Source organism: Hyperolius riggenbachi, chromosome 1 (genome assembly GCF_040937935.1).
Source record: "Hyperolius riggenbachi isolate aHypRig1 chromosome 1, aHypRig1.pri, whole genome shotgun sequence".
Lineage (NCBI taxonomy): Eukaryota > Metazoa > Chordata > Amphibia > Anura > Hyperoliidae > Hyperolius > Hyperolius riggenbachi.
The window spans coordinates 345537082-345561085 of NC_090646.1; the positions used below are offsets into that span (position 1 = coordinate 345537082).

General features: G+C 44.9%; 1 protein-coding gene and 1 long non-coding RNA gene across 3 annotated transcripts in view; one reads left to right on the forward strand and one right to left on the reverse strand.

The window, feature by feature from the left end:
• The window catches only part of LOC137512405 (uncharacterized), a 172473-nt gene that overhangs the window by 28783 nt on the left and 119686 nt on the right, over positions 1–24004 (forward strand). The window lies entirely within an intron of this gene.
• MISP (mitotic spindle positioning) overlaps positions 20668–24004 on the reverse strand; it is a 107839-nt gene continuing 104502 nt past the window's right edge. For both annotated transcript variants that reach the window (XM_068234049.1, XM_068234048.1), the window contains one exon: positions 20668–22875. In XM_068234049.1, the coding sequence (XP_068090150.1) occupies positions 22786–22875 (90 nt within the window). In that variant the 3' untranslated portion in view covers positions 20668–22785. The remainder of the gene's footprint in view (positions 22876–24004) is intronic.

Here is a 24004-nt window from a genome sequence, read left to right on the forward strand (position 1 = left end):
GGGTGATCAGGGGAATACTGCGGCGTGACCCTACATTGGGTCCACACATCCCTGACCAACCTCTTTTCACCTATAGACGAGCTAAAAACTTGAAAGATTTCTTGGCACCTAGTTGTGTCGACCCTCCTCGCCCCCTGACTAATGCCTGGCAGACGGCCGGCTTCTACCCATGTAGAGACTGCCGGGCATGCCGGGAGGGATTAACTTCTAGGACTAGTGAGGTGATCTCTAGAGCTAACGGTAGGACCTTTAAGATAAGGGAATTTATCACCTGTCGGACGACTTATGTAGTTTATGTACTTTCATGTGGGTGCGGAATACAATATATAGGGAGGACCACTAGGGCCTTACACAAAAGGTGGGGGGAGCATATATATCGCATAGGAAAGGGTTATCAACAACATAGTGTCTCACGACATTTCTCCTCCCACCACAATAAATGTGTTAATGGATTGAAAATGTGTGGGGTTCAGAAGGTCAAAACGCATTGGAGGGGGTGTAATCGTACCCGTGAAGTCTCCCGTCTGGAGACTCAGTGGATACATAAAATGGATTGTATGGAGCCTGATGGCCTAAACATAGATATTGACCTGAACTGTTATATTGATAATAGCTAGATGATATGTATGCTCTGATTTTGGGTCTTATATATAGTCAATCATATTAGTATAAGTTAACATCCAGAATAACAGCGTTTTTTTCGCTGTTTCTGGTTGGCTGCTGGCTGTTACATAGTCAATCATATTTGTATAAGGTGATATCCAGAATAACAACGTTTTATTCGCAGTTTCTGGTCGGCTGCTGGCTGTTACTTAAAATTTATTCTGTCTAAGCTGTATTAATATTGCCATCTAGTGGTGTGATTGGCACTGGTTAGTGAGTGCCTTGATGTAATGTATTTTCTATGTCATTTTATTGACGCATGTAATTGCTCATTCCACAAGGTGGCTATGTGGAATAGTAGTAATCCTATCTCCAGTTATGAATTTTTAATATGTGTTTATATGCATGTAAAATTTCCGGGGAGCACACAGCTCTTTAGTGCGCATGTCACCGCGGAAATTGCTATATAACCTTGCCGCCTCCTTGGCTCCGTAGCCCCTGATGAGTTGCCATAGCAACGAAACGCGTTGGGCGGAGCTACGGAGCGGCGCTGTGCGTGTGACGTCACCGGACGCGGTGACTCTCTATACACGCTTCTTTCACACTTCAGCGTCTGTTGCGGGGACCGGAGCCGGAGCAGCCTTCACAGGCGAGCAGGCTTACAGAGCTGTGCGCTTGCCGGAATTTCCCTATGCGACACCTGATGTCGGACTCTGTTACTTTTAACAAGTTTTAAATAAACGTGGGAAACAATCCCTTACTCTTTTACGCTATGGTGAGGCTTCTCTTTTGGAGGTGACACGTACTGGAAACACAAGTGCCCAGCTGAGGTCGCCTGAGGTGGCTGAGGGGTGGCCAATACCCCTACTGCGCAGACGAGCCCACTTGGCCAGCTGATCTGGTGAGTCCTTCCACTTTGGGGGGAGTGCGTTCAAACACCCCCCCCCCCCCCCCTTGTTTTGTCAATCAGAAGCAAATTTTATTTGCAAGGCTCCTAACATTGGTTACCATGCACTTTATATTTATCACCACATTTACCAATTTTGTTTACATGAAATAGGCTACTTGAAGTTTTACCAACCTCCTTACTCTTTACACTGTAAAGTTGAGGGCAAAAAGTGTTATTGTAATGATCTGCTCTGCTGTCTGCACAGACAGGCAGCTTTTTGACCATTTTTTTAGGTCTGTATGCTGCAGGTCCCTGGAAAGGAGACCTGTCTTCATTCTGCAAGTTTCAGAGCTGCTGTTCTGCTGAGGGATTTGCATCCACTTGTCATGCAAATTGCTTATTTGCTTGCTTTGAAGGCTTGCAGTATAAATAACATTTCCTCCCAGAATTCCCTGCTGGTCATAAAGGTTTGATCCTGCTAGACTTACCTTGAGTCTCAGCCCCCTGCAAATTGTTTACTAATATTATCTTAGAGTAGTTATCCTTGGGAGTGCACTAGCATTCCTTCTAGCATAGTCAGGTTGTTATTATCTGTATTGCCTAGTTCTGTCTTTCTGTTGCGATTGTTCTGTCGCCAGCGATGGCTAACAGGGAATCGCTCTGTCTGTTTGGATCGCATTCGCCCTAGCGTTAAAGGTGGTGGATCTCTCTGTATTCTGTCTCAGGAGTGTAAGCCAGAGCAGCGGTTGCTACTGGTTGCTCCATCTGTCTGTCTTGTCTGGATCGCATCCGCCCTAGCGGTAGAGGCGGTGGTTCCTTCTGTACTCTGTCTAGGAGTGTAGCCAGAGCTGCGGTTGCTACTGGTTACTCCTTCTGTCTGTCCTGTCTGGAACGAACGCTTGCTGTCGTCTCGGTGAGGTAACTGTTTAGCAAGCGTTCGAGTTCTCCATTTGTTTTTGTGTTTCATTGGTTAGTCAGGGTTGGTACGCTTTGTTGCTGTTGCGCTTAACGTGCTGTGACCGTGCTGTGCACGCGCTTTGTCGCTATTGCGCTTAACGTGTGGTGACCGCGTGTAGTTAGTCCTGTCTGATCTTTTGTGTTGGATTACAGTTTGATATTGGTTCTGTCTTTGTTCTTCATATGCTCTGTCTTTACTCAGTCTTGTGTCGCTATTAGCAATCGCCATTCTTGCGATTGCGTTCCCACTTGGTCTTTACTGTTGTGTGTTCATCGTCGCCAGGTGGCGACTAGATTGGTGGACATACATACATTCTGTCTCTGTGCTCACTCTCTCTCTCTCGAGGGGCTATCTTGCCCTGTATTGCTTCACCTCGTACAGTTTCTATCTGGCATCTGTGGCAGTGCAGAGGGTTTATTCCTCTGCACGCCACAGGTCCATCTGCCGGTGGGAATTCCTCTCTACAGGTGCATTGCACCAAAGCTGGATTCTGCTATTTAAATGCTTGTGGAGGATTTCCACAGTGTCAGCGCACATCTTGTGCGCTGACTACGGAGATCATTCCCCATTCGTTACAGTTATCTTGCCCAGGGCCCCATTTCATAGTTATCCTTTTTTGATGGCTTATATCATGTGCGAAGTGTTCTCTAATGTATGTGATTTTTTTTAATTTTGTATTGTGTGTATGTGTGTGTGTGTATGTGTGGGAGGGGGGTGGGGGGGGGGGGGCACCACAGGATTTCTTGCCTGGAGTGACAAAAAGGCTAGAAGCGCCCCTGCCTGTATGATTTTATACCAATAACAACAATAACAATAATATTTATATACCGCTTTACTCCCTGGGGACTCAAAGCGCTGTGACCCTGCATTATGCAGTCTCTAGTAGACAGTATAGACAGTGAGCTCACATGCAGAGTTATTGAGCAATGCAATGCGCATAGTGTGTACTCACCCTTAAGGTGGCCACAAATGTTATAACTAAAACATTAAATTTACTGCCATTTCAACAAAAACGATCGACTGTATGAAAAAAAAAACATTTTTTTTTTATTTGAGAAATCTGTTTGGAATTGCCATTTTTTTTGATTGGGAAGGGTGGAAAAATTAGATCAATTTCTTCATTGATTGAAAGGTGCATGTTAGCGTGTATGAAATTTCAACCAATGAATGTACAGCTACTTTCAAGAAGAAAGAAACATTATTTGTGTTAAAGGAAAACAAAGATATTAGAATGGAAGGATTTGATGATTGGAAGAAAAGTAATGTGTTTTAGATCAGTGGAATTTGCCTTCTTAAGTGAACATTTGTGGTTACCCACAATGCACCACTACTGAATATGCAAATTATCCCTTTTCGCCACCCTATAGGGGGGATAAACGATCAATCCCAACCATGTACTGATGAGGGCCAAAAGCCCAAAACAGGCTGTCTACATGTGGGGTTGGTGTGGCTGTGTAAAATTTAAAGCTATAGGCTTGCTATACACCAGCGGTTCTGGATGCTTGCCTTGCTTACAAGGGCGAAAAGGGATAATTTGCATATTCAGTAGTGGTGCATTGTGGGTAACCACAAATGTTCACTTATAGCTGAATTATTGCAAATTTCCTTCTGTTTTAAGAAGGCAAATTCCACCAAGCATTGCTTATTAGTAGGAGGGCTTTTCGGTCTCTTTTATCCCCCTATACATTCCTAGTGGTTTGGGCACCCTGAGCTGCTTGGTTACTCTGTGTTTTAGATCAGTACATTTGGATACATTAGGTCAAAGAAAAGTGTGCAGGTTTACTTACCTGGGACTTCTTCTATCCCCTTGACAGTGGCGTCACTAAGGAGCTCGGGGCCCCAGATGCGAGTCTTAAATGGGGCCCTAGGCACAGTATTGATATAGAGCCCCAAATACTACCAAAGACAGTTTCAGTGTCAGAGTGGTGTAATCAAAAAATTGTTAGTTAAGGATTACGACTGTTTAATGCACATATAGAGGGGTTTATTACCAGTATAGCACCAATTAAAATCTAATAAGATGGATGAAGGAGGACCCTTAATACGCCCCTCTGGTTCAGGGGCCCCGGTGTGGTCACAACCTCTGCACCCCCCATTGTTATACCACTGCTCCTTGAAGTCTAACTGCTCCAGGGTCAAAGTTCCCTTCTTCTGCAGGCTGCCGCTGTCCCCTCCGTAAGATGGCAACCCATGGCTGGGTCACTGGCTTCTATGCATGTGCATCACGCACCATCATGATTGCACTCACGTGGCTGAGAGCGCTCTGTGCTTGCACAGTTCACAAAGACATGAACTACAAAAGTTCAGAGTGCTGTCAGCCACGCGACGCACCCATGCATGCACAGAAGCTAACAACCCAGCCATGGGTCACAATCTCATCAAGGGGTCAGCGGCAGCCTTGAGAACAGGGAAACTTCGGTGCTGGAACAGTGAGACTTCTAGGGGCTGAAAGAAGCCCCAGGTAAGTAAAGCATGGGAAGGTTGACTCCAGGAGTTTTATTTGCTGCTTCTTTACCTACTCATTTGTTGTTTAGGCTGTGTGTGTTTTGTAATTGTTATTGTGGAATAATAATCCACAATAACTTAACTTTCAATACAATTAATTTGATAATTTTCATCGTGATTGTGTCAAAATACACGTAGTACATCGGTTTCATAAGTGAAAAGAAAGTAAAAAATGTTAACGTTAACATTTTTTTTACCATTACAAGGTGCTGTACTAGATGAGGAGTGACATTTATCAAGGCAGGTGCAAAGAAAACTGGAGGAAAAGGGCAACCAAAGCAAGGACAGAATCTATGGATCTAATTATTTAATTACTCATTTAGACAAAGAATCCTTATTTTATTCACCAACTGGTCTTCATTGACTGATTTCAAAAAAAGCATTTTATGCAATAAAAATACCTACATTTACATCTAAAATCACGATTTCCCTTCCACACTCCCCATAGTACCCACATATATATATATATATATAAATTACATAAAAAATGACATAAATAGTTGCCTTAGGGACTTAAATTTTTAATAGGTATGTGAAGAGGGTATAAAACTGTGTTTTTTTAATTTGCGGGCTTATAATTAGTGATGGATGCAAAACTGAAAAATGCACCTTTATTTCCAAATAAAATATTGGCACCATACATTGTACTGGGGAAATATTTTAAACGTTGCAATAACCGGGACAATTGGACAAATAAAATGTGTGGGTTTTATCCACAATAGAACGTTTTATTTTAACACTATAATGGCCAAAAACTATGAAATAATGATTTTTTTCCAATTTTTTTTTTATTCCAATTAACATGTGTTTAGAATAAAATAATTCTTAGCGTAATGTACCTCCCAAAGAAAGCCTAATTGGTGGTGAAAAAAACAAGATATAGATCAAGTGATTAGTTGTGATTAAGAATGGGAGGAGCGCTGACAAGTGAAAATTGCTCTGGTCCTAAGGGGGTAAAAACCCTCAGTGGTCAAGTGGTTAATGCAAAGTTGCAGTTATTAGGTTTATAGAGAAATTACTTTTTCACATTGGATAGTTTATTTTCCTTTAAACATAAGATCATCACTTAAAACTGCACTCTGGGTTTACACGACTTATCTTTGTCTAACATTTAAATTTGTAGAAGAATAGCAGAACATGGATTGCAGATAAGCATGCCAGCAAATATCAGGGGCTGCCAGAATCCCTAAAATGGAATTCAGCCCTGCCACAGCCGGCTGCAAAATCTTATATATCTTAAAAATTCATAAGCATGTCCTGGAACTACTAATGTGTATAGTGCTATACAGGGATCAGGAACCTTTTTGGCTGAGAGAGCCATGAACGCCACATATTTTAAAATATAATTCCGTGAGAGCCATACAATATGTTTTAAACTAAATACAAGTATATGTGTGCATTTTATGTAAGACCAACTCTTCTTGTTTCTTTCTATTGGTCTTGGTCTTTTCTTACCTATGATCACTTTTCATTTTACTTCCGCCCTTTCTCTTACCTTTCCTCATTTCCACTTTCACCTTGTTGTATTTGATTGAATCTTCCTTGTGACAGTGCCGTCCAGACTCTGACTGAAGTAAAGAGAGACTGCAGACATGTAATAATGTAATCATGCAATGCAGTTACCGGCTATGTGGCAGTGCGCATGCACAGCAGAGGGCTCACTTCCCTGTTGCCATGGTGATGTATATACATTTGATCCTCCGGGGCAGCGGAAGTGTCCGACACGTCTTCAGCTTCTCTTGGGTTTCAGCAACATCAGCAATTTCCCCAAGAGCCAGACAGGAGAAATACCCAACTAACAGCTTGTACAATTAGCTAGGTGACTTGGGGGTTGATTTACTTTGTAGGACAAGATCCCCGCACTTTGTTAGACCCAATAGGCTGCCTGTCAAGTGACAGTCCTAATGGACTGTCACTGGACCCGACAGGGTTCAGGGTGGGACAATTGGAGCAGCCCTTTGGGGGGAGCGTGAGTAAGTTAGTAGTGCATGCTACAGCAGTAGCGTGCCTACTCTTAAAATTTTACCCACACTAAGCTGCGCTGCTTGAGCAGTCAATCAACCCGTACTGATTTGTCTGCGAGCCAGATGCAGCCATCAAAAGAGCCACATTTGGCTCCCGAGCTATAGGTTCCCTACCCCTGTGCTATTTTTAGTTTTGAGTTTATTTGGTCTGTTAAGCCTTGTACACACTGAGACATCTCTGTTGGCGCGGCCGGGATTGGTACCCAATACCTTGGACAACAGTACAGTGCTGATGCTGTACAGATGCATCACTAGCCTCTAGGTTCTGTTGCTATGGAGGGAAGCAGAGGGACAATGAGCAGGGAAGTTTGGGGAATAATGCACTTTTTGCTCATTGGGGATCTCTAGCAGATGTCAGGCGGCCATTGCACACACCACACTCTGTTTTCTTGCAAGATTCTCACCCGAGGCAGTCTTAACTTCCACCACTGCCAAGTTCAAACTAGTGTGTATGCAGCTTTAGGCCCAGTAAACATAAGTAGGGAAAATGGTCCATTGCACAGAACAGTTGGCAACTGACCAAATTACATGTCGACAACTCCAATGTTGAACATAGGATCTGTTCAGACATGTGTAGCCATGTCCTGACCTGCATGATTTTTCCAGACACCGGATGGAAATCATGTCTATAACATGTCTGATGCATCATACACAACAGATGTCCAAGGCATCACCATTTTGGCAATCATGGGTGATCATAAGCAGTCAAAAGGTGTCCTGCAAATCATCTAGTGTTAGTTGGCAATAGGCTGTAACCATCACCTGAGCTATATCAGACCACAGCAAGTGTTGCTAAATGGAATATTTGATTCCAGCACAGATTGATTTGAGCACTGACTGAGGCCTCTTGCACACTACATGCGATTCCGATTTCTCATACGATCCAATTTTGTATTCCGCATTAACAAACATAGCAGCATGCAGTATTTTTTGGATTAAAAAATCGGATAGTGTAAAAAATCAGAATTGCATGTAGTGTGCAAGAGGCCTAAGACTGATAGTATATCGGTAATGTGGTAATCAATAGTCTCCTCTCAGCCTAGTGATAGTTCCCACTGATCAGTTATCCCTTACCAATTCCCTTCTCTTTCCTTACACCCAACTGTATCCTCCCTCTCCAAATTTAAACCTCTTCCTGATGTGTAGTCTTAACTCCACCTAATTTTAAGCAGTGCCTGATGTGTAATCCTAACCTACCTATTGTGAACCCTTGCCTGACATCTAACCCTAACCTCCTCCCCTCAGGGACAATGCTCATACAGTCCTATTTGATACCAAATCATAGTTTTCAAGCTCAAATAATTGAATCTACCTCCCCACCACTCCATCCTCTCCTATCCTTAATCCTAAAATAGTGCTTAACCCTAAGCTATACCATAACTGATACTGTGCACTTGTCTTAACCTTCCTGGCGGTAAGCCCGAACTGAGCTCGAGCTATGCCGCGCAGGGGGATATCTCAGCCCCTAGTGGGGCGATTCGCCCCATTCAAAGTGCTGTATGCGCAGCTAGCACTTTGCTAGCCGCACGTACAGCTTGATCGCCGCCGCTATGCGGCGATCGCCCGCATGCAGTGGCGGAAGAGGCCCCCCCCCCACCAGAGCCCTGCGCTGCCCGGACCAATGAGTTCCAGGCAGCGCTATGGGCTGGATCGGAGGCGTCTGAAGTCAGCTGACGTCCATGACGTCATTCCGATCGTCGCCATGGCGGCAGGAGAAGCCAAACAGGGGAACGCGTTATATACGCGTTCCCCTGTTTGCTATTGATGCCGGAGATGGATCGCATTAGAGGGACACATGCGCCCTCTAGTGGTGTTTCATGTAGCTACCACTCTGGTAGCTTTACATGAAACAAAACAAAAAAATTTAAAAATGGATTTCTGCCTAATTGGCAGAAAAAAAATAACCGCCAGGAGGGTTAAAGGGTATCTGAAGGGAAAATAAACTTATAATATAATGAATTATAATATAATGATTTGTATGTGTAGTACAGCCAAGAAATAGAACATTAGTAGCACAGATATGAGTCTCACATTGTTTCCAGTACAGGAAGAGTTAAAGGACAACTGTAGTGAGAAGAATATGGAGGCTGCCATATTTTTTTCCTTTCAAACATTACCAGTTACCTTGCAGCCCTAATGGTCTATTTGGCCACAGAAGGGTCTGAATCCTACCAGAAACAAGCATGTAGCTAATCTGACAATAATGTCAAAAACACTTGATCTGCTGCATGCTTGTTTAGGATCTATGGCTGAAAGTGTTATAGGCAGAGGATCAGCAGGTTAGCCAGGTAACTGGTATTGCTTAACCTATTTTGGTTCCTGGATGTAGAAAATACGTCCAGGAACCATGCGCGCTACCGCGCGCTCCCGGCCCGCGGTTCGTTAGCCAGGCAATCAGTGAATCGGGCTATGGTGCCCGATCACTGATTCCTCTCCCCCGCTGAAAAAGCGACAGCTTCTCTCGGAAGCTGCGCCTTTTCTGGCTGTTACCTCCCCCATGCGTTGCTCTAAGCGTGTGTTACGCTTAGAGTGACGTCATGTAAACAAACTCATGGCCGCCATCTTGTGGCCAAAAAGTAATACTACAACTAAAAGTAAAAAAAAATGAAAATCAACACACATTTACATTATAAATCTATTGTTTACCTCCCACCCTCCCAAAACTACCCAAATAAAAACAAAAAAAAAATAAAAAAAAACATTTAAATATTTACCTAAGGGTCTAAACTTTTTAAATATCAATGTAAAGATGAAATATTTCTATATTTTTTTTATTTTAAACTTGTAAATAGTGATAGATGCAAAACGGAAAAAGTGCACCTTTATTTCCAAATAAAATATTGTCGCCATACATTGTGATAGGGACATAATTTTAATGGTGTAATAACTGGGACATATGGGCAAATACAATACGTGAGTTTTAATTATGGAGGCATGTATTATTTTAAAACTATAATGGCTGAAAACTGAGAAATAATCAATTTTTTCCGTTTTTTTCTTATTCTTCCTGTTAAAATGCATTTACAGTAAAGTGGCTCTTAGCAAAATGTACCCCCCAAAGAAAGCCTAATTGGTGGCGGAAAAAACAAGATATAGATCAGTTCATTGTGATAAGTAGTGATAAAGTTATAGGCTAATGAATGGGAGGTGAACATTTCTCAAGTGAAAACGACGGAACGCGAATGGGTTAAAGAGAATCTGTACTCTAATATTCTTACACTAAACAGCATACCATTCTATTCCTTATTTTCTCCTGTGCCCCTCTGTGCTGTTTTTGCCACTCTCTGCTGCAATCCTGGCTTGTAATTAACAGTTTTAGGCAGTGTTTACAAACAAACTAACCAGTGTAACTTTTGCGGAATCGTTTTCGTGGTCAGCGCACGAGATGCGCACTGACACAGCGAAAACCTTCCACAAGCGTATAATTGGGTGAACCCAGGCTAGGTGCAATGCACCAGCAGAGGGCAATTCCCACCGGCAGGTGGCGCTGTGGAGTGCAGACGAGTACAATCGCTGCACAGCCACAGATGCCAGATGGGGATTGTACAGATCAAGACAATGCGGGGCTGAACAGCCCATAAAGAGAAAGAGCACAGGGACAGGACGAATGTGTGTTCACCAATCTAGTCGCAACCCTCTGACGGTGAACACACATCAGCAGAAACAAAAGTAGGAACACGATCGCAAGAAAGGCGATCGCCAGAAGTGACACAAGACAGACTAGAACAGAACACAAGAGGAGCAAAGGCACAGCAAATAATACAATGAGAATGATAAAGAAAATAACAAACGCTAACTAAACGCGAACACCGCACTCATTCGCAACAGCGAACGCGTTTATAGCGCGGTCTCCGCGTGTTAAGCACAACAGAGACAAGCACGCCTAACTAACCACCGACAGACAAACACGAAACAAAGAACGTGAACGCTTGCCTAACGGTTACCTCACCGAGCCTACAGCAAGCGCCCGTATCAGACAAGACAGACAAACGAGAAACAGGAACTAGGCAGAAAGGATCCACCGCTCTTCCGCCAGAGCAAGTGTGATCCATAGTGTTGCTCGGATACCTCATTATCCTATTCGAGTTTGGTCGAATTCGGATAGTAAACTATCCGAATTCACTCGAAGTTCAATATCCGATGTAATCGAATATCCGATTCGACCTCGGATATCCGACGTCACTATTCGAGTCTGTATTCGAGTAAAATATTCGAGCTGGCCTTAAATAGCTTGTAAAACTTGTATTGGAGGTCAATGATGCATGAAACCACCTTTTTTATGAAGAAAAACATCAAGTGATTATGTGGTGATGTAGTAGTTATAAAAAAGGTCTCAAAAATAGTAAATTAACTTTATGAAAAGTGTTTGCATGAGAAGGTGTGTCCAAAATGGTTGTTGTAACAGTCTTCATTTACGTCATCTTCATCTTCTTCTTCTATATCTTCTTCTTCTATATCTTCTTCTTCTTCTTTTCTATATCTTCTTCTTCTTCTATATCTTCTTCTTCTTCTTCTTCTTCTTCTTCTTCTATATCTTCTTCTTCTATATCTTCTTCTTCTTCTTCTATATCTTCTTCTTCTTCTATATCTTCTTCTTCTTCTTCTTCATCTTCTTCTATATCTTCTTCTTCTTCTTCTATATCTTCTTCTTCTTCATCATCTTCTTCTGTATCTTCTTCTTCTATATCTTCTTCATCTTCTTCTATATCTTCTTCTTCTATATCTTCTTCTTCTATATCTTCTTCTTCATCTTCTTCTATATCTTCTTCTTCTATATCTTCTTCTTCTATATCTTCTTCATCTTCTTCATCTTCTTCTATATCTTCTTCTTCGTCTTCTTCTATATCTTCTTTTTCTATATCTTCTTCATCTTCTTCTATATCTTCTTCTTCTATATCTTCTTCTTCTTCTTCTATATCTTCTTCATCTTCTTCTTCTATATCTTCTTCATCTTCTTCTTCTTCATCATCTTCTTCTTCTATATCTTCTTCTTCTATATCTTCTTCTTCTATATCTTCTTCATCTTCTTCATCTTCTATATCTTCTTCTTCTATATCTTCTTCATCTTCTTCATCTTTTTCTATATCTTCTTCTTCTATATCTTCTTCTTCTATATCTTCTTCTTCTTCATCTTCTTCTTCCTCTTCTTCTCTATCATTATATTATGTGTCTTGGTTTTCCTTTCTTTTGTAATATTTTTTTTTACTTCATTTGTGGAAATATTTTATTTTAATAACACCATAGTTATATTTGTGTTGATGGCATAATAGGTAGGTAGTGGCACATTGCAAGCCACAGCGCCTTTTTCTGTGTACCCTGGCGGTGGTAAAACACAGACATCAGCAGGAGGAGGAAGTAGTTGCAGGCTTGCAGCTATTTGTAGTGTGTGGTAATAGTCGGTCGGTACTTGGTAGGAGAGTGGGTGGGCAGGTGGCAGCAGAAAATAGTTCTTCTTCTGTTCTCCGTGGCAGTGGTAGCAGCACACAGACAGCAGAAGCTCAATGCAGCTACAGGAGGAGGAGTAATGTTTGTCAGGCAGTGTGATGTGACTGACATAATAGGCCCTGGTTCCTAGCGGTGGTACCAGGGCCGTAAATGAACATCATGAGGTTCCAGACAGCGGTCGTGAAGCCCACATTGTGTCCAATGCACAATTGGGACAGCACAGTTTTCAACCCGGACACCTCTAAAATCATTTAAAAAAAATTTTCTTTTAAAATAATGCAGCTATTTGTGAGCGTAAATAGCTGGTGGCGCATGGGCAGCAGCACCTTGTAATGTGTTCCTTGGCAGTGGAAATACACAGACAGCAGGAGGCAATACAGCAGCAGGCAGCATGAGGAGGATGAGTGTGTGTGGCAGACTGGCATTTGGCAGCAGGCAGGAGGGCAGGCAGCGAGACATAGTAGGCCCTGGGTCCTAGCGGTGGTTCCAGGGCCGTAAATACACAGCATGAGGTTCCAGACAGCGGTCGTGAAGCCCACATTGTGTCCAATACACAATTGGGAAAGCACAGTTTTCAACCCGGACACCTCTAAAATAATTACAATTTTTTTTTTTCAAAATTAATGCAGCTATTTTTGAGCGTAATAGCTAGTGGCGCATGGGCAGCAGCACCTTGTAATGTTTTCCCTGGCAGTGGAGACACAGACAGCAGGATCAAATACAACAGCAGCAGCAGCAGGTGCATGTGTGTGTGCCAGTCGTCACTTCATGTCCCCCTCTCGCCGACAACAGGGGCCATGAATTCGCCTATCCACCCAAGCCTGGTTCATTTTGAGAAACGTCAGTCTGTCCACAGACTTGTTACACAGACGAGATTGCTTCTCAGTGACGACTCCACCGGCTGCACTGAAGCAACGCTCTGACAGTACGCTGGAAGGGGGTCAGGAGAGCACTTCCAGGGCGTACTGCGCAAGCTCGCTCCAGATCGGCAGGTGCTTGACCCAATACTCCATGGGATCAACAGGGGCCACGCTGTCAAGCCCGCTGAAGGACCCCATGTAGTCAGCCACCATGCGGGTCAAGCGCTGCCTGTGACTGGAGAAGGATGCTGCTGCAGGCACCTCCTCTCTAGTCCTTGGCAGCTCTACACTCATGTAGAGCTCTTGAGTCAGAGACAGCAGGTCTGTGGTGCGCGTGCGCTTGCTGCTGGTGGATGCAGGCACCTGCTGCTGCCTCTGTGCTGGCTGGACAGTGGGGGTGGATGTCTGAGGGAAGGCTTCCTCCAAGCGCTCAACAAGGGACAGCTGCAAATCCCTCATTTGTTGCGCACGGTCTCCTCATGCAGGCAGGAACTGGCTGAGCTTCCCCTTCAGACGTGGGTCCAGCATCATGCAGATCCAGATGTCCTCCCTCTTCTTCATCTGAATCACCCTTGGGTCCTTGCGCAGGCACCTCAGCATGTGCGCTGCCATTGGGAAGAGTCTGGCCACGTCTGTTGGCACATCATTGGCATCCCCAGAGCCGAGAGTGCTGTCCTCCTCTTCCTCTGCTCCCTCCACCTCATCCTCTCTCCACCCCTGCACCAGTCCAGCTGCGCTCTGCTGCTCCCCCTCATCAGCAGCAAGGTCAGGGACCTACCACCAACTCCGAGCCCTCCTCCTCAGAGGTGGCCTGTGAAGCTGCCTGCAGCTCCTGCTGGTCCAAGGCTGCCGCTCCCTCTTCCACCAGTGCATACAGGGCCCTGTCCAGCACACACACCAATGGGACCCACTCGCACACCATTGCATGGTCCCTGCTGACCATGTTGGTGGCCTGCAGGAAGGGTGCCAGGACTGAGCACACCTGCTGCATGTGCCCCCAGTCCTCTGTGGAGATGATGGACGGGAGGTTGGTGGCGGCACGCCCAGTTGCAGTGATGGAGGCAACTGTTGCACATGCAAGGTACTGGCTGACAGCCTGCCTCTGTTCAACCAGATGCTCCAACATCGTCAGGGTGGAGTTCCAGCGAGTTGGAACATCGATCATGAGCCGGTGCTGTGGCAGGTGCAGCTCCTTCTGCACCTCTTCCAGGCTCGCTACGGCTGCAGGCGAGAGCCGGAAATGACGCACGACCTTCCTTGCTGCCTCAAGGAGTCGGTCCATCCCCTGGTAGGTCTGCAGGAACTTTTGGACTACCAGGTTCAGGACGTGCGCCAGGCAGGGGATGTGGGTCAGGTCTCCCCTGCTGATGGCAGCAACCAGGTTTGCCCCATTGTCGGACACCACCTCTGCATCTCTGAGGCCTCTGGGGATCAGCCAATTCCTCTCCTGCTCTCGGAGTTTGGCCAGGACGTGGTTCGCCGTCAGTTTGGTCTTCCCCAGGCTGACCAATTCCAGCAGCGCTTGGCAGTGGCGGGGCTTCACGCTGCTGCTGAGACGGGGGTTTGGGCTGGTGTGCCAGAGGATGGAAGTGGATCAGAGGAACCTGCTGCTGTTCCGCTGACCCTGCATGGTGGCACCACCCACTGCGTTGTTGGTGCTGCTGCTCTGACAGTGCCCGATGCTGCTCCCCCCTCCTCACCCCCTTCCACCAAGCTGACCCAATGCGCGGTGAAGGACAGATAGCGGCCTGTCCCAAACCGGCTGCTCCACGAGTCCATTGTGACGTGGACCCGTTGACCCACCGCGTGCTCCAGCCCTCTCCCGACATTGGCCATCACAGAGCGGTGAAGTGCAGGGATGGCTGTGCGTGCAAAATAATGTCGGCTGGGGATTGACCAATCGGGGGCTGCACACATCAGGAGTGCACGCATGTCGCTCCCCTCCTGCACAAGGGAATAAGGCAGGAGTTGGGAGCACATGGCCCGTGCCAGCAAGCCGTTCAGCTGACGCACGCGACGGCTGCTGGGAGGCAGAACCCTGACCACCCCCTGGAAGTGTCTGGCGAGGCCTTTTGCTGGCACGGGAAGCAGTGGAGGGAGCAGAGGAGGTCACTGAGGACTGGCCTCAGTGTCGGCGGCAGGAGTTGCAGAGGGAGGAGGAGCAGTGCGTTGCTGACGCACTCCTGCTGCCGACGGCTTCGCAGTGGTGGCGGGTCTGCCACTGCCAGCTTCCTTCAACTTCACGAACTCCTCATGCTGTTTCCCTGCAAGATGGTTGACCAGAGAGGTGGTGCTAAACGCAGAGGGCTCCATCCCTCTGCTGAGCTGCTTGCGGCACTGGTTGCAGGTGGCATACTTGCACTCCAAATATGGAAGGGTGAAAAAATTCCATATTGGGGAGGTGAAGTTGCCCCTTCAGCTGGAAGGTGCTGCTGCCGCTGGTCTCCCTGTGGTGGTTGGGGGGGGGGGGGGGGGGGGTTCTTGGTGCGGCTGGTGGTGGCACTGGCAGAACTCGTCTCCTGATCAGCACGCTGTGTGGCCTGCATACCACGCCCACTTGTGATCCTGCCCATGCCTGCGATGCTGATCCTTCTAGCAAGGCCCGCAGACGCATCCTCCTCCTCCTCCTCAGAGCTGATGACATCCCCACTCCCAGGACCTGGCAACCAGTCTTTGTCCTTCACAGTGTCATCATCATCCTCCCCCTCTGCAAACATGTCCTGCTGGGATCCCCCAAACTCCCCTTCTGCATGCATGGGCAGATGGACAGTCACCACTGTCTGACTGTCCAAAGCATCATCCCCCAAAGTGCCCATGAGCATTCCTTCCTCCGCCAATTCTTCCGCAACAGCATTCCATAGCCCCGCTGTGCTTGGGGATAACATGAAGGTGCTGCTGAGTGACAGGGCGCTGGTGTTGCCCGCTGGGGCTGGAGAACTGCACTCCTCCTCCTCTCCCCCAGGCAGTGCTGGGCGGCTGCTGCTGCTCTTGCGAACAGGAGTGGTGGCGGGGGTGGAGGACTCGGTTCCAGAGCTAATGGTGGCCTGCTCATCCACCATCAGTTCCACCACAGCGTCGGCGTCCTTCTCCTCAATAGGATGGCTACGACCTGGCGGTGGGAGGAACATCTGGGCCACACGCTGCTGCTGCTGTGTCTCTGCAGTGTGACTCCCAACTGTTGGGCGGCCAAGGTGTCCACGGCCAGTGGCTAATGGCGGAATAGCCAGTGGTGCAGACGCAGAACTGCGCATGATGGTGGTGGCGCGGCTGCCACGCCCACGACCTCCTCTCTTGGCGATGCCCTTGCTGCCTTTGCTGCCCCTGCCCAAACCGCGGCTGCCAGTGCCAGACATCGTATATTTTTAATATTACACAAATGAAAAACAAAAAACGTATGTATGTAAACTGTAAAGGCGGGTGGGACAAGTGGGGTGCTTTAACGGGGTGGGACTGGTGGTGGTGGGTGTGTGAGGTGACGGACAGGTGTTGTACTCTACAACAGAGATCGGTGTAGCGCTAACGAGAGAGTGCGCACACAAAGACCCTAGCTGACGCTGACTGACGGTGTCCCTATACACAGACTACAGTACAGTATAGTCAGCTAATACACAATAGAAGTAATATAAACAATAGGACGGTTGTAGAACTAACGAGAGGGTGCGGACAGCGCAGCTGTGCACTGCGCACACAAAGACCCTAGGTAACGCGGTGACGGACGGTCCCTATACACAGACTAGAGTACACTACAGTACTACTAACTAAACAATAGTAGAATCTAGCTAAATAATACAACAGGTGTGACTAGATTACAGAGAGCAGATACAGCAGGACAGGTATAGCAGTAAAGCTGGGCCTTGCTAACTACAAAATACTATAGTACAATAATCTATCTAACACAGAAGTAGTAGTACAGGAGTAGAGTAGGACAGGTGAGAGCACAGGTAAGGTAGAGACTAGAGCACAGAGCAGGGCAGGCTGCCTTGCCTAGGCATAGGGCCTAGCTGCTGGCTGCAGACCTGCAGCAGCACCAGTGACAGTCTCTCTCCCTCCCTAGTCCCCCTAGTAATCACCCAAACTAAACTGCCTAAAATACAATCTATCTACAATACAAAGCAATACAGTTGAATATCAAGTGTTGGAGTGTAAAAACGCTAGGTTTAGAACAATAGCAATGCACTTGCACACAGACAAAAAGCACTGGAGCAGTCTCTCAGTACTATCAGTCAGTAAGTCGCAAGCAGGACGAGTGAGGCAAGATGGCACCCGCTATTTATAGAGGGGGGCTTGGCCAGGCTCCCCCTCTGTGATTGGCTGCAGTCAGAGGGCTGGGAGCCCTCTGATTTGCTTGTGAGGACTTGAGGTGACGTCTGTTGTGACGCTATCCGAGCTCGTGATGCTATCCGAGCTCGGATAACTAGGATATCTCCGGATAGCTGCTTGCTATCCAAGTGCGCTCGGATAGCACAGCCCGGATAGCTAATACTATTCGAGTAGGATAGTACCTCGGCTATCCTAGCTCAGATGAGCATCACTGGTGTTCCAAGCAGGAACACAGATCAGAAAGATCCACAGCCGCTAACGTTAGCGGCTAGTGCGATCTACACAAGACAGATCAGATGAGGTAGCCGGAAGCAACCGCAGCTCCAGCTTACACTCCAGAAACTAGATCAGAAGGATCCATAGCCACTAACGCTAGAGGCTATTGCGATCCAGGCAAGACAGATTAGACGAGGTAGCCAGAAGCGACCGCAGCTCCAGCTTACACTCCAGAAACTAGATCAGAAGGATCCACAGCCACTACCGCTAGAGGCTATTGCGATCCAGACAAGACAGATCAGAAGGGGCTTCCAGTAACTAACGCAGCGCCGGTTAGCACCCCAGACAAACAGAACGATTTCCTGTCGACCACCGCTGGGACAGGACAATCGTAACAGACAAACAAACAGATATGCAATCCTAACTGCACTAGGGAAACTGCCTAGTGCAGTCCTAAGAATTACTCTCTAAGATAACTTTAACAAGAAGTAGCATGGCTGACACTCAAGGAGTGTTTACTACAAACCCTGAAGGAATGACCAGCCAAGCATTCTGGGAGCAGAAAGCTCTTATAGTGCCAGTCATCAAAGCAGGCAGGCAGGGGATTTGCATAACGAATGTATGCAAATTCCTCAGCAGCAGAACAGACCAGAAACTTGCAATGGAAAAACAGGTCTCTCTTCCAGAGACCTGCAGCCCACAGACTAGAGGAATGGTTAAACAGCTGTCTGCCTGTGCAGCCAGCTGAGTGGATCATCACAACCAGCTTGTAATAGGCTCACATAAACAGAGTGTGTGAGTCATACAGAGTGTGCAGGGGGCCTGCAGAGGGTGTGTATCGCTTCTATCCAATCACAAGCAGCCCTGCACATTCCACACATTCAAGCCTTAGCCCGACAGACACGACAGAGGAAAGGATATAAGATTTATTACAGAGACAGTGCAATTAGGAAAGGCTGCAGTAAGCCAGAGCACATTAGAACAGGCATAGGAACTTATAGGATAGAAGAACTAAGGCTGAAAAATTTGTTACAGAGTCTCTTTAAAATGAAATAAATATGGCAGCTTCCATATTCCTCTCCTTACAGTTGTCCTTTAAAGAGACACTGAAGCGGAAAAAAAATTATGATATCATGAATTGTTTGTGTAGTATGGGTAATTACTAGAACATTGGTAGCAAAAAAAATATTCTCATATTTTTATTTTCAGTTATACAGCTTTTTTTTATAACATTGCATCATTCTCTAATACTTGCAGTTTACAAATTATTCAGCATTCTAAAAGTTTTTGCAGAACAGGCAGTGAACTTTTGACCTTTCCTGAACTGTTTTCTGCAAAAGAAATACACAATACAGCTGAGATAACCTAATCAGAACTCAGAGCTGTCCATGACTTTCAAAGTGCAGAGCTCAATGGCTATTTGCATAGATAACAACTGGAGTTTCTTAACTCTTCCTGTACTGGAAACAAATATTAGACTTATGTCTCTGCTCCTAATGCTTTATTTCTTAGCTGTACTACACAACCAATTCATTATATCATAATTTTTTTCGATTCAGTGTCTCTTTAAGAAACTTAACTTGTTATCTATGCAAAAGAGTTTTGCTGGATTCTCCAACTAATTTAATCAGAGAGAAATGCTATTTTCTGAAGCACTTATACATCAAAGAAACAATTAAAGACAAGTTCAGATAAGATTTTACTGCAGAAAAGTTCAAAGGGTCATTAGTTCTGCTCTGTTTCATAGTTTAAAATGCAGAGGGTAGTTTGCAAATTGCAAATATTAGAGAATGCTACTAGTGTTCTATGAATTATCCGTACTACACATAGAATTCATTATATCATACTTTTTTTTTGCTTTAGTGTCACTTTAATTGTCAGAAGTATGACCAGCTGGGTGCCAGTGCTTGGATGTGAGTTTCAGTGCATCAAGGTGGGCACCACATTCATGCTAAATGGTCTCCATTTTTCAGACTTTAAAGGGTCCTGAACAGTCTGGTGATGGAATCTCAGTCTCTGGTACAGCATTAAAAGAACCACCTTTTCTTATTAAACTTTTCCGGACTGCTGGCAGTAAATCCTACGCCGCACTTGTGGCTGATGCGTCGTAGGATTTACGTCACCTTCCGTTTCCGCTCCCGACGCCATTGTGCCCACCTGAGAGAGGAGCTCAAGCTGTCATTTGACAGCTGATATCTCCCCTCAGTGATCAGCAACCATCGCATATGGCTGCTGATCACGTGATCACTATGATCGATGTGATCCCTGAGTGTGTAATAGATTTTTGTTTGATCTGATGTTTTTATCAAATTAAATGTTTAACCAATTAAACAATCCTAGAGGACTGCCTATTGCTCAGGAAGTCTAAGGAAAAGGAGAGCAGTGTTTACTCTCTCAGATACACATTTGCTTGCAGAGAAGTAATCACTAGTAAGTAGCCATAGTAGCAACACCCAGCATATTATTGCATAAAAAATCAGTTGTGGAAATACATGCAAACCCTATCCAAATGTCATTTAGCTTTTTTTGTTGGCCTTAGTTTAGCTTTAAGTTATAATTACCATTAGAATTGATATAATACCAATCATACATGCAGTTTTGTTGCTCCCGGTACTGATGGGTCTTGTGCAAGCAGTGTGTGTATTGTGTATATAACATGAGTTGCACTATTTGCGTAATGCACACTACATTGCTTGCGGTAATCTTGGTAACATATATACCAGGTATATTTTACTGGCTTTTCGTGATTCAGGACCTAAGAATGAAGATGAAGGCCCACGACTTCTAATTTCAAGACACAATCCACAGTAACCTCTTCTTCAAACAAAAGGAATAATAAAGTGGGCATTTAAATGATCAAAATATTTCCTTTGGATTTTATGTACATGTACTGCTCACTGTATCAGAGTTCATGGCAGTAACTATACAGCAGAAAATTATACATTTGTAATATTATCAACATTATATTTATATTTATTGACAATTGTTTTTTTAAGTTAAGTGTCTTTTGCTTCTTTGCAAACCTCATTAAATAAAAACAGCAGTCCGGTGAAGGTAGTCTACTTCTGTGTTTTCCTTAAATAATATTGCCAGTCAAAAAATTAGGACAGTATCATTTGTTACGTGTCCAGCCGGAAATCCAATACCCTGTCATTGTCACAAGGTGTTCTTTTTATGACATGAAGTTTAATTACTTGTTTTTAATACAGCATCCTTCTCTTCTGCTGTCTGACACCAGTTTTTGTCTTCGTTCCTTTAGAAAAGATCAGCTTGCTTCAACTCTAAAGTATGCATTTCCATTGCCAACATGATCATCTCAGATAAAAATCCAGCATGAATAATGATGTCCCCCGACATTGTTGGCCTCCCCTTCATGGATCCCACATGCCTCTATTGTGGTCCTCTTGTAGTTTTCACTGTGGAGTGCATCCCCCCATAGAACTGCTCATCAAGCATTTTTTTTATACAAAGTTTTACAAATAAATTACTGGTAGTCTGTTATTACAGCTGCTTCCATGTTCCATTAAACATCACATTAACACAGTCTTTATTTCTAGAATGGAATCATTATAGTAATTCTTTACTGAGAGGGATGTGGAAGCTTCCATATTTATTTATTTTTAATCGATACATATTTCCTGGCTGTCCTCCTGATTTTCTGCCACCAATACTTTAAGCCACTGACCAACAAGGATGCAGATCAGAAGATCTGTCTAAATTGACCACACTAACCACATGCCTGTCTTAGGTTGATGATTTAAGGTGTTTACAAACATATTTACTGACGTCCAATGGGATCGTAATTAGATAGATTCCTAGAGTGATTGGTTCACAGCGGAATTCTGTATATTCTAGTGACGTGTTGTGTTGCTATGGAACGTGGAGGAGGGATGATGTGCAGCGCATGACAAAGTGGGAGTGATAAGGAATAGAATTGTTGGGATGGGGTGTGCTTGACTGAGATGATTTAGCGCTTGCATTGTGGAGGACTGGGGGCACTATACACATGTTAGCTTCTCAGCAGAGAAAAGCCGTGACTGGCCACCTAGGCCAAGAACCATCTAATATGAGTACTACAGTTTAGGCACCAATACAGCCAGGCAACTAGCATTGTTTACAACAAAAAAGTTAGCCTCTCACTAATAAGGGTCACTTTAATCTTGATTTATGTGGAAGCCACACATCCCTAGATACAAGGCAGCAGGGCTACTGAACATTGAGAAAAGAGTCTACCCACAAGTATGGTTGGGGCTGAGGTCTCAGCAGTGTTGATATTTGTTTCTAGGTCCATCCTTACGCAGACAAACCACAGATACATGGGAAGATCTGTCAGATGCAAATAATTCTAGCTTATATGCAGACATAATGTAAATTGTAATCAACTTAGAATTGGACCCACTTCATTTTCCAGACTTTACACAGTCATAAACAGTCTAGTGATAAAACCTTAGTCGCCGGTACTGCATTAAAAGAACCACCTTTTCTGATTAACCTTCAAAGAGGCCTACGTTTTTCATTTTTGTTTGATCTGATGTTTTTATCAAATTAAACAATCAATTCATTGTAATTGTTGAGGCTAGCTAGACATATTATCTGATTTGCTGACTCATATCTACAGGTCAAAATCAAAATCAGCATACAGTATGATTGACCCAGTTCCAAGTAGCATTCAGTTTGCATAAAATCTGCATGCCGGCTAGAATTATTTGCACCTCATTGACCACCTCTAGACAAATATTTGATCCTTGGAAGTCTGATAAAAGCCAGACAAAATATGTTGCTCTGTTTTTCAGAGGGTTTAACTCAATGCACATGAATATTAGTACAGTCAAGGGCTTGGCTTTCCTCAGTTATAGAAGAGGACTCATTCTCTGGGAATTTTTGTGAGAAATGAGTACCACTTGAAGTTAATAGAAAAGGTTAACAGGCACTCCACAGCAGGGCATTTTTTTCATTCCCCAAATTCTAATCGCTTGGTTCATTGGCAAACAGTCCCGCTTCCCAACGTAGGGCCATTGTGCTCTTGTGTCGGCTCACACGGGTGGACTCCACAATCTGAAAGTAGTAAATGAAAGGAAACAAAAACAAACAAATAAAATGGATGATATGATTAGATTGTATGTTTATTATTATTCTAGTAGGTGATAAACCCCAAGGAACTAATAAAAATGAAGCCCATTTAAACCCGCGAACAAGGTAGGGGACTGCCTGACACGCTGCCATGTGACATTCATGGAATCAATGAGGCGATGCCAGGAGAGACAGAACAAAAGGCACAAAGGAGGAAGGAGCGGCTCCAGGATAAGTGAGACACACTTCAACTTTCTGCTGCTCCGCACAGCGCTTTGGTGGGGGTGGGGTTGGGATCTGTAGGAAGTGTCACCAGGCACAAACTAAATTCTGATATGTTGTATGTGTGTGTGGTGGTGGTGGTGTGGGGGAGGGGGGCTATGCAATTACAAGAAATAAAATACCCTGAAATATGGGGGACGGATGTCTGCCCTCTCTTCCCCTCTTGCAAAGACTCCTTGTTCATGAAAGTGATTGTGCCCACCCCATTCTAGTTGATGTGGGGTAGCCATCTTAAATAAGGTGGCTTCCAAAAACAAAGGAGTTTAGAATAAGTATAGGAGTGCATCAGTCTGTCAGTCCTCTGCATTGTTTAGGGAATGAAGCCCATAATGGGGTAGATTACCACCTCCTGAGTCTCCAGAAGTTGCTTGTTGTCCTCGGCGTACCGCTAATTCCCGTAACCGGTCCTCTTACCTCCCAAGCCTTCTGGAAGTTGTTCCAAGCAGCGCAGAGTGAATCTGGACTGTGCATGCACAACTTTCAAAATGCACATGCTCAGTGAAATAAAGCGCTTAAGGGTGATTGCTTTCTGTCACTGTGCATGCATGGTTTGGAACTGGTGCCTGTGCAGTTCTCAGTCGCGCAGTGCCCCTTGCATTAACTTCTGGAAAAGTATTCCACTGAAGGATCCCGATGAATACTTATAGGACCAGGGAGGGACGGAGAATGGGAGGAATCCCAAGGACAACCTGCAGCATCTGTAGGCTATGGAGGTGGTCTAGACCACCATGTGCTTCATTCATTTTTTTTCTCGATTCAGGAGTACTTTAAAATCACTTAAAATCAGTTTTCCCCTTTTTGTTCACGCCTAGAGCACTACTTCATTGTTACA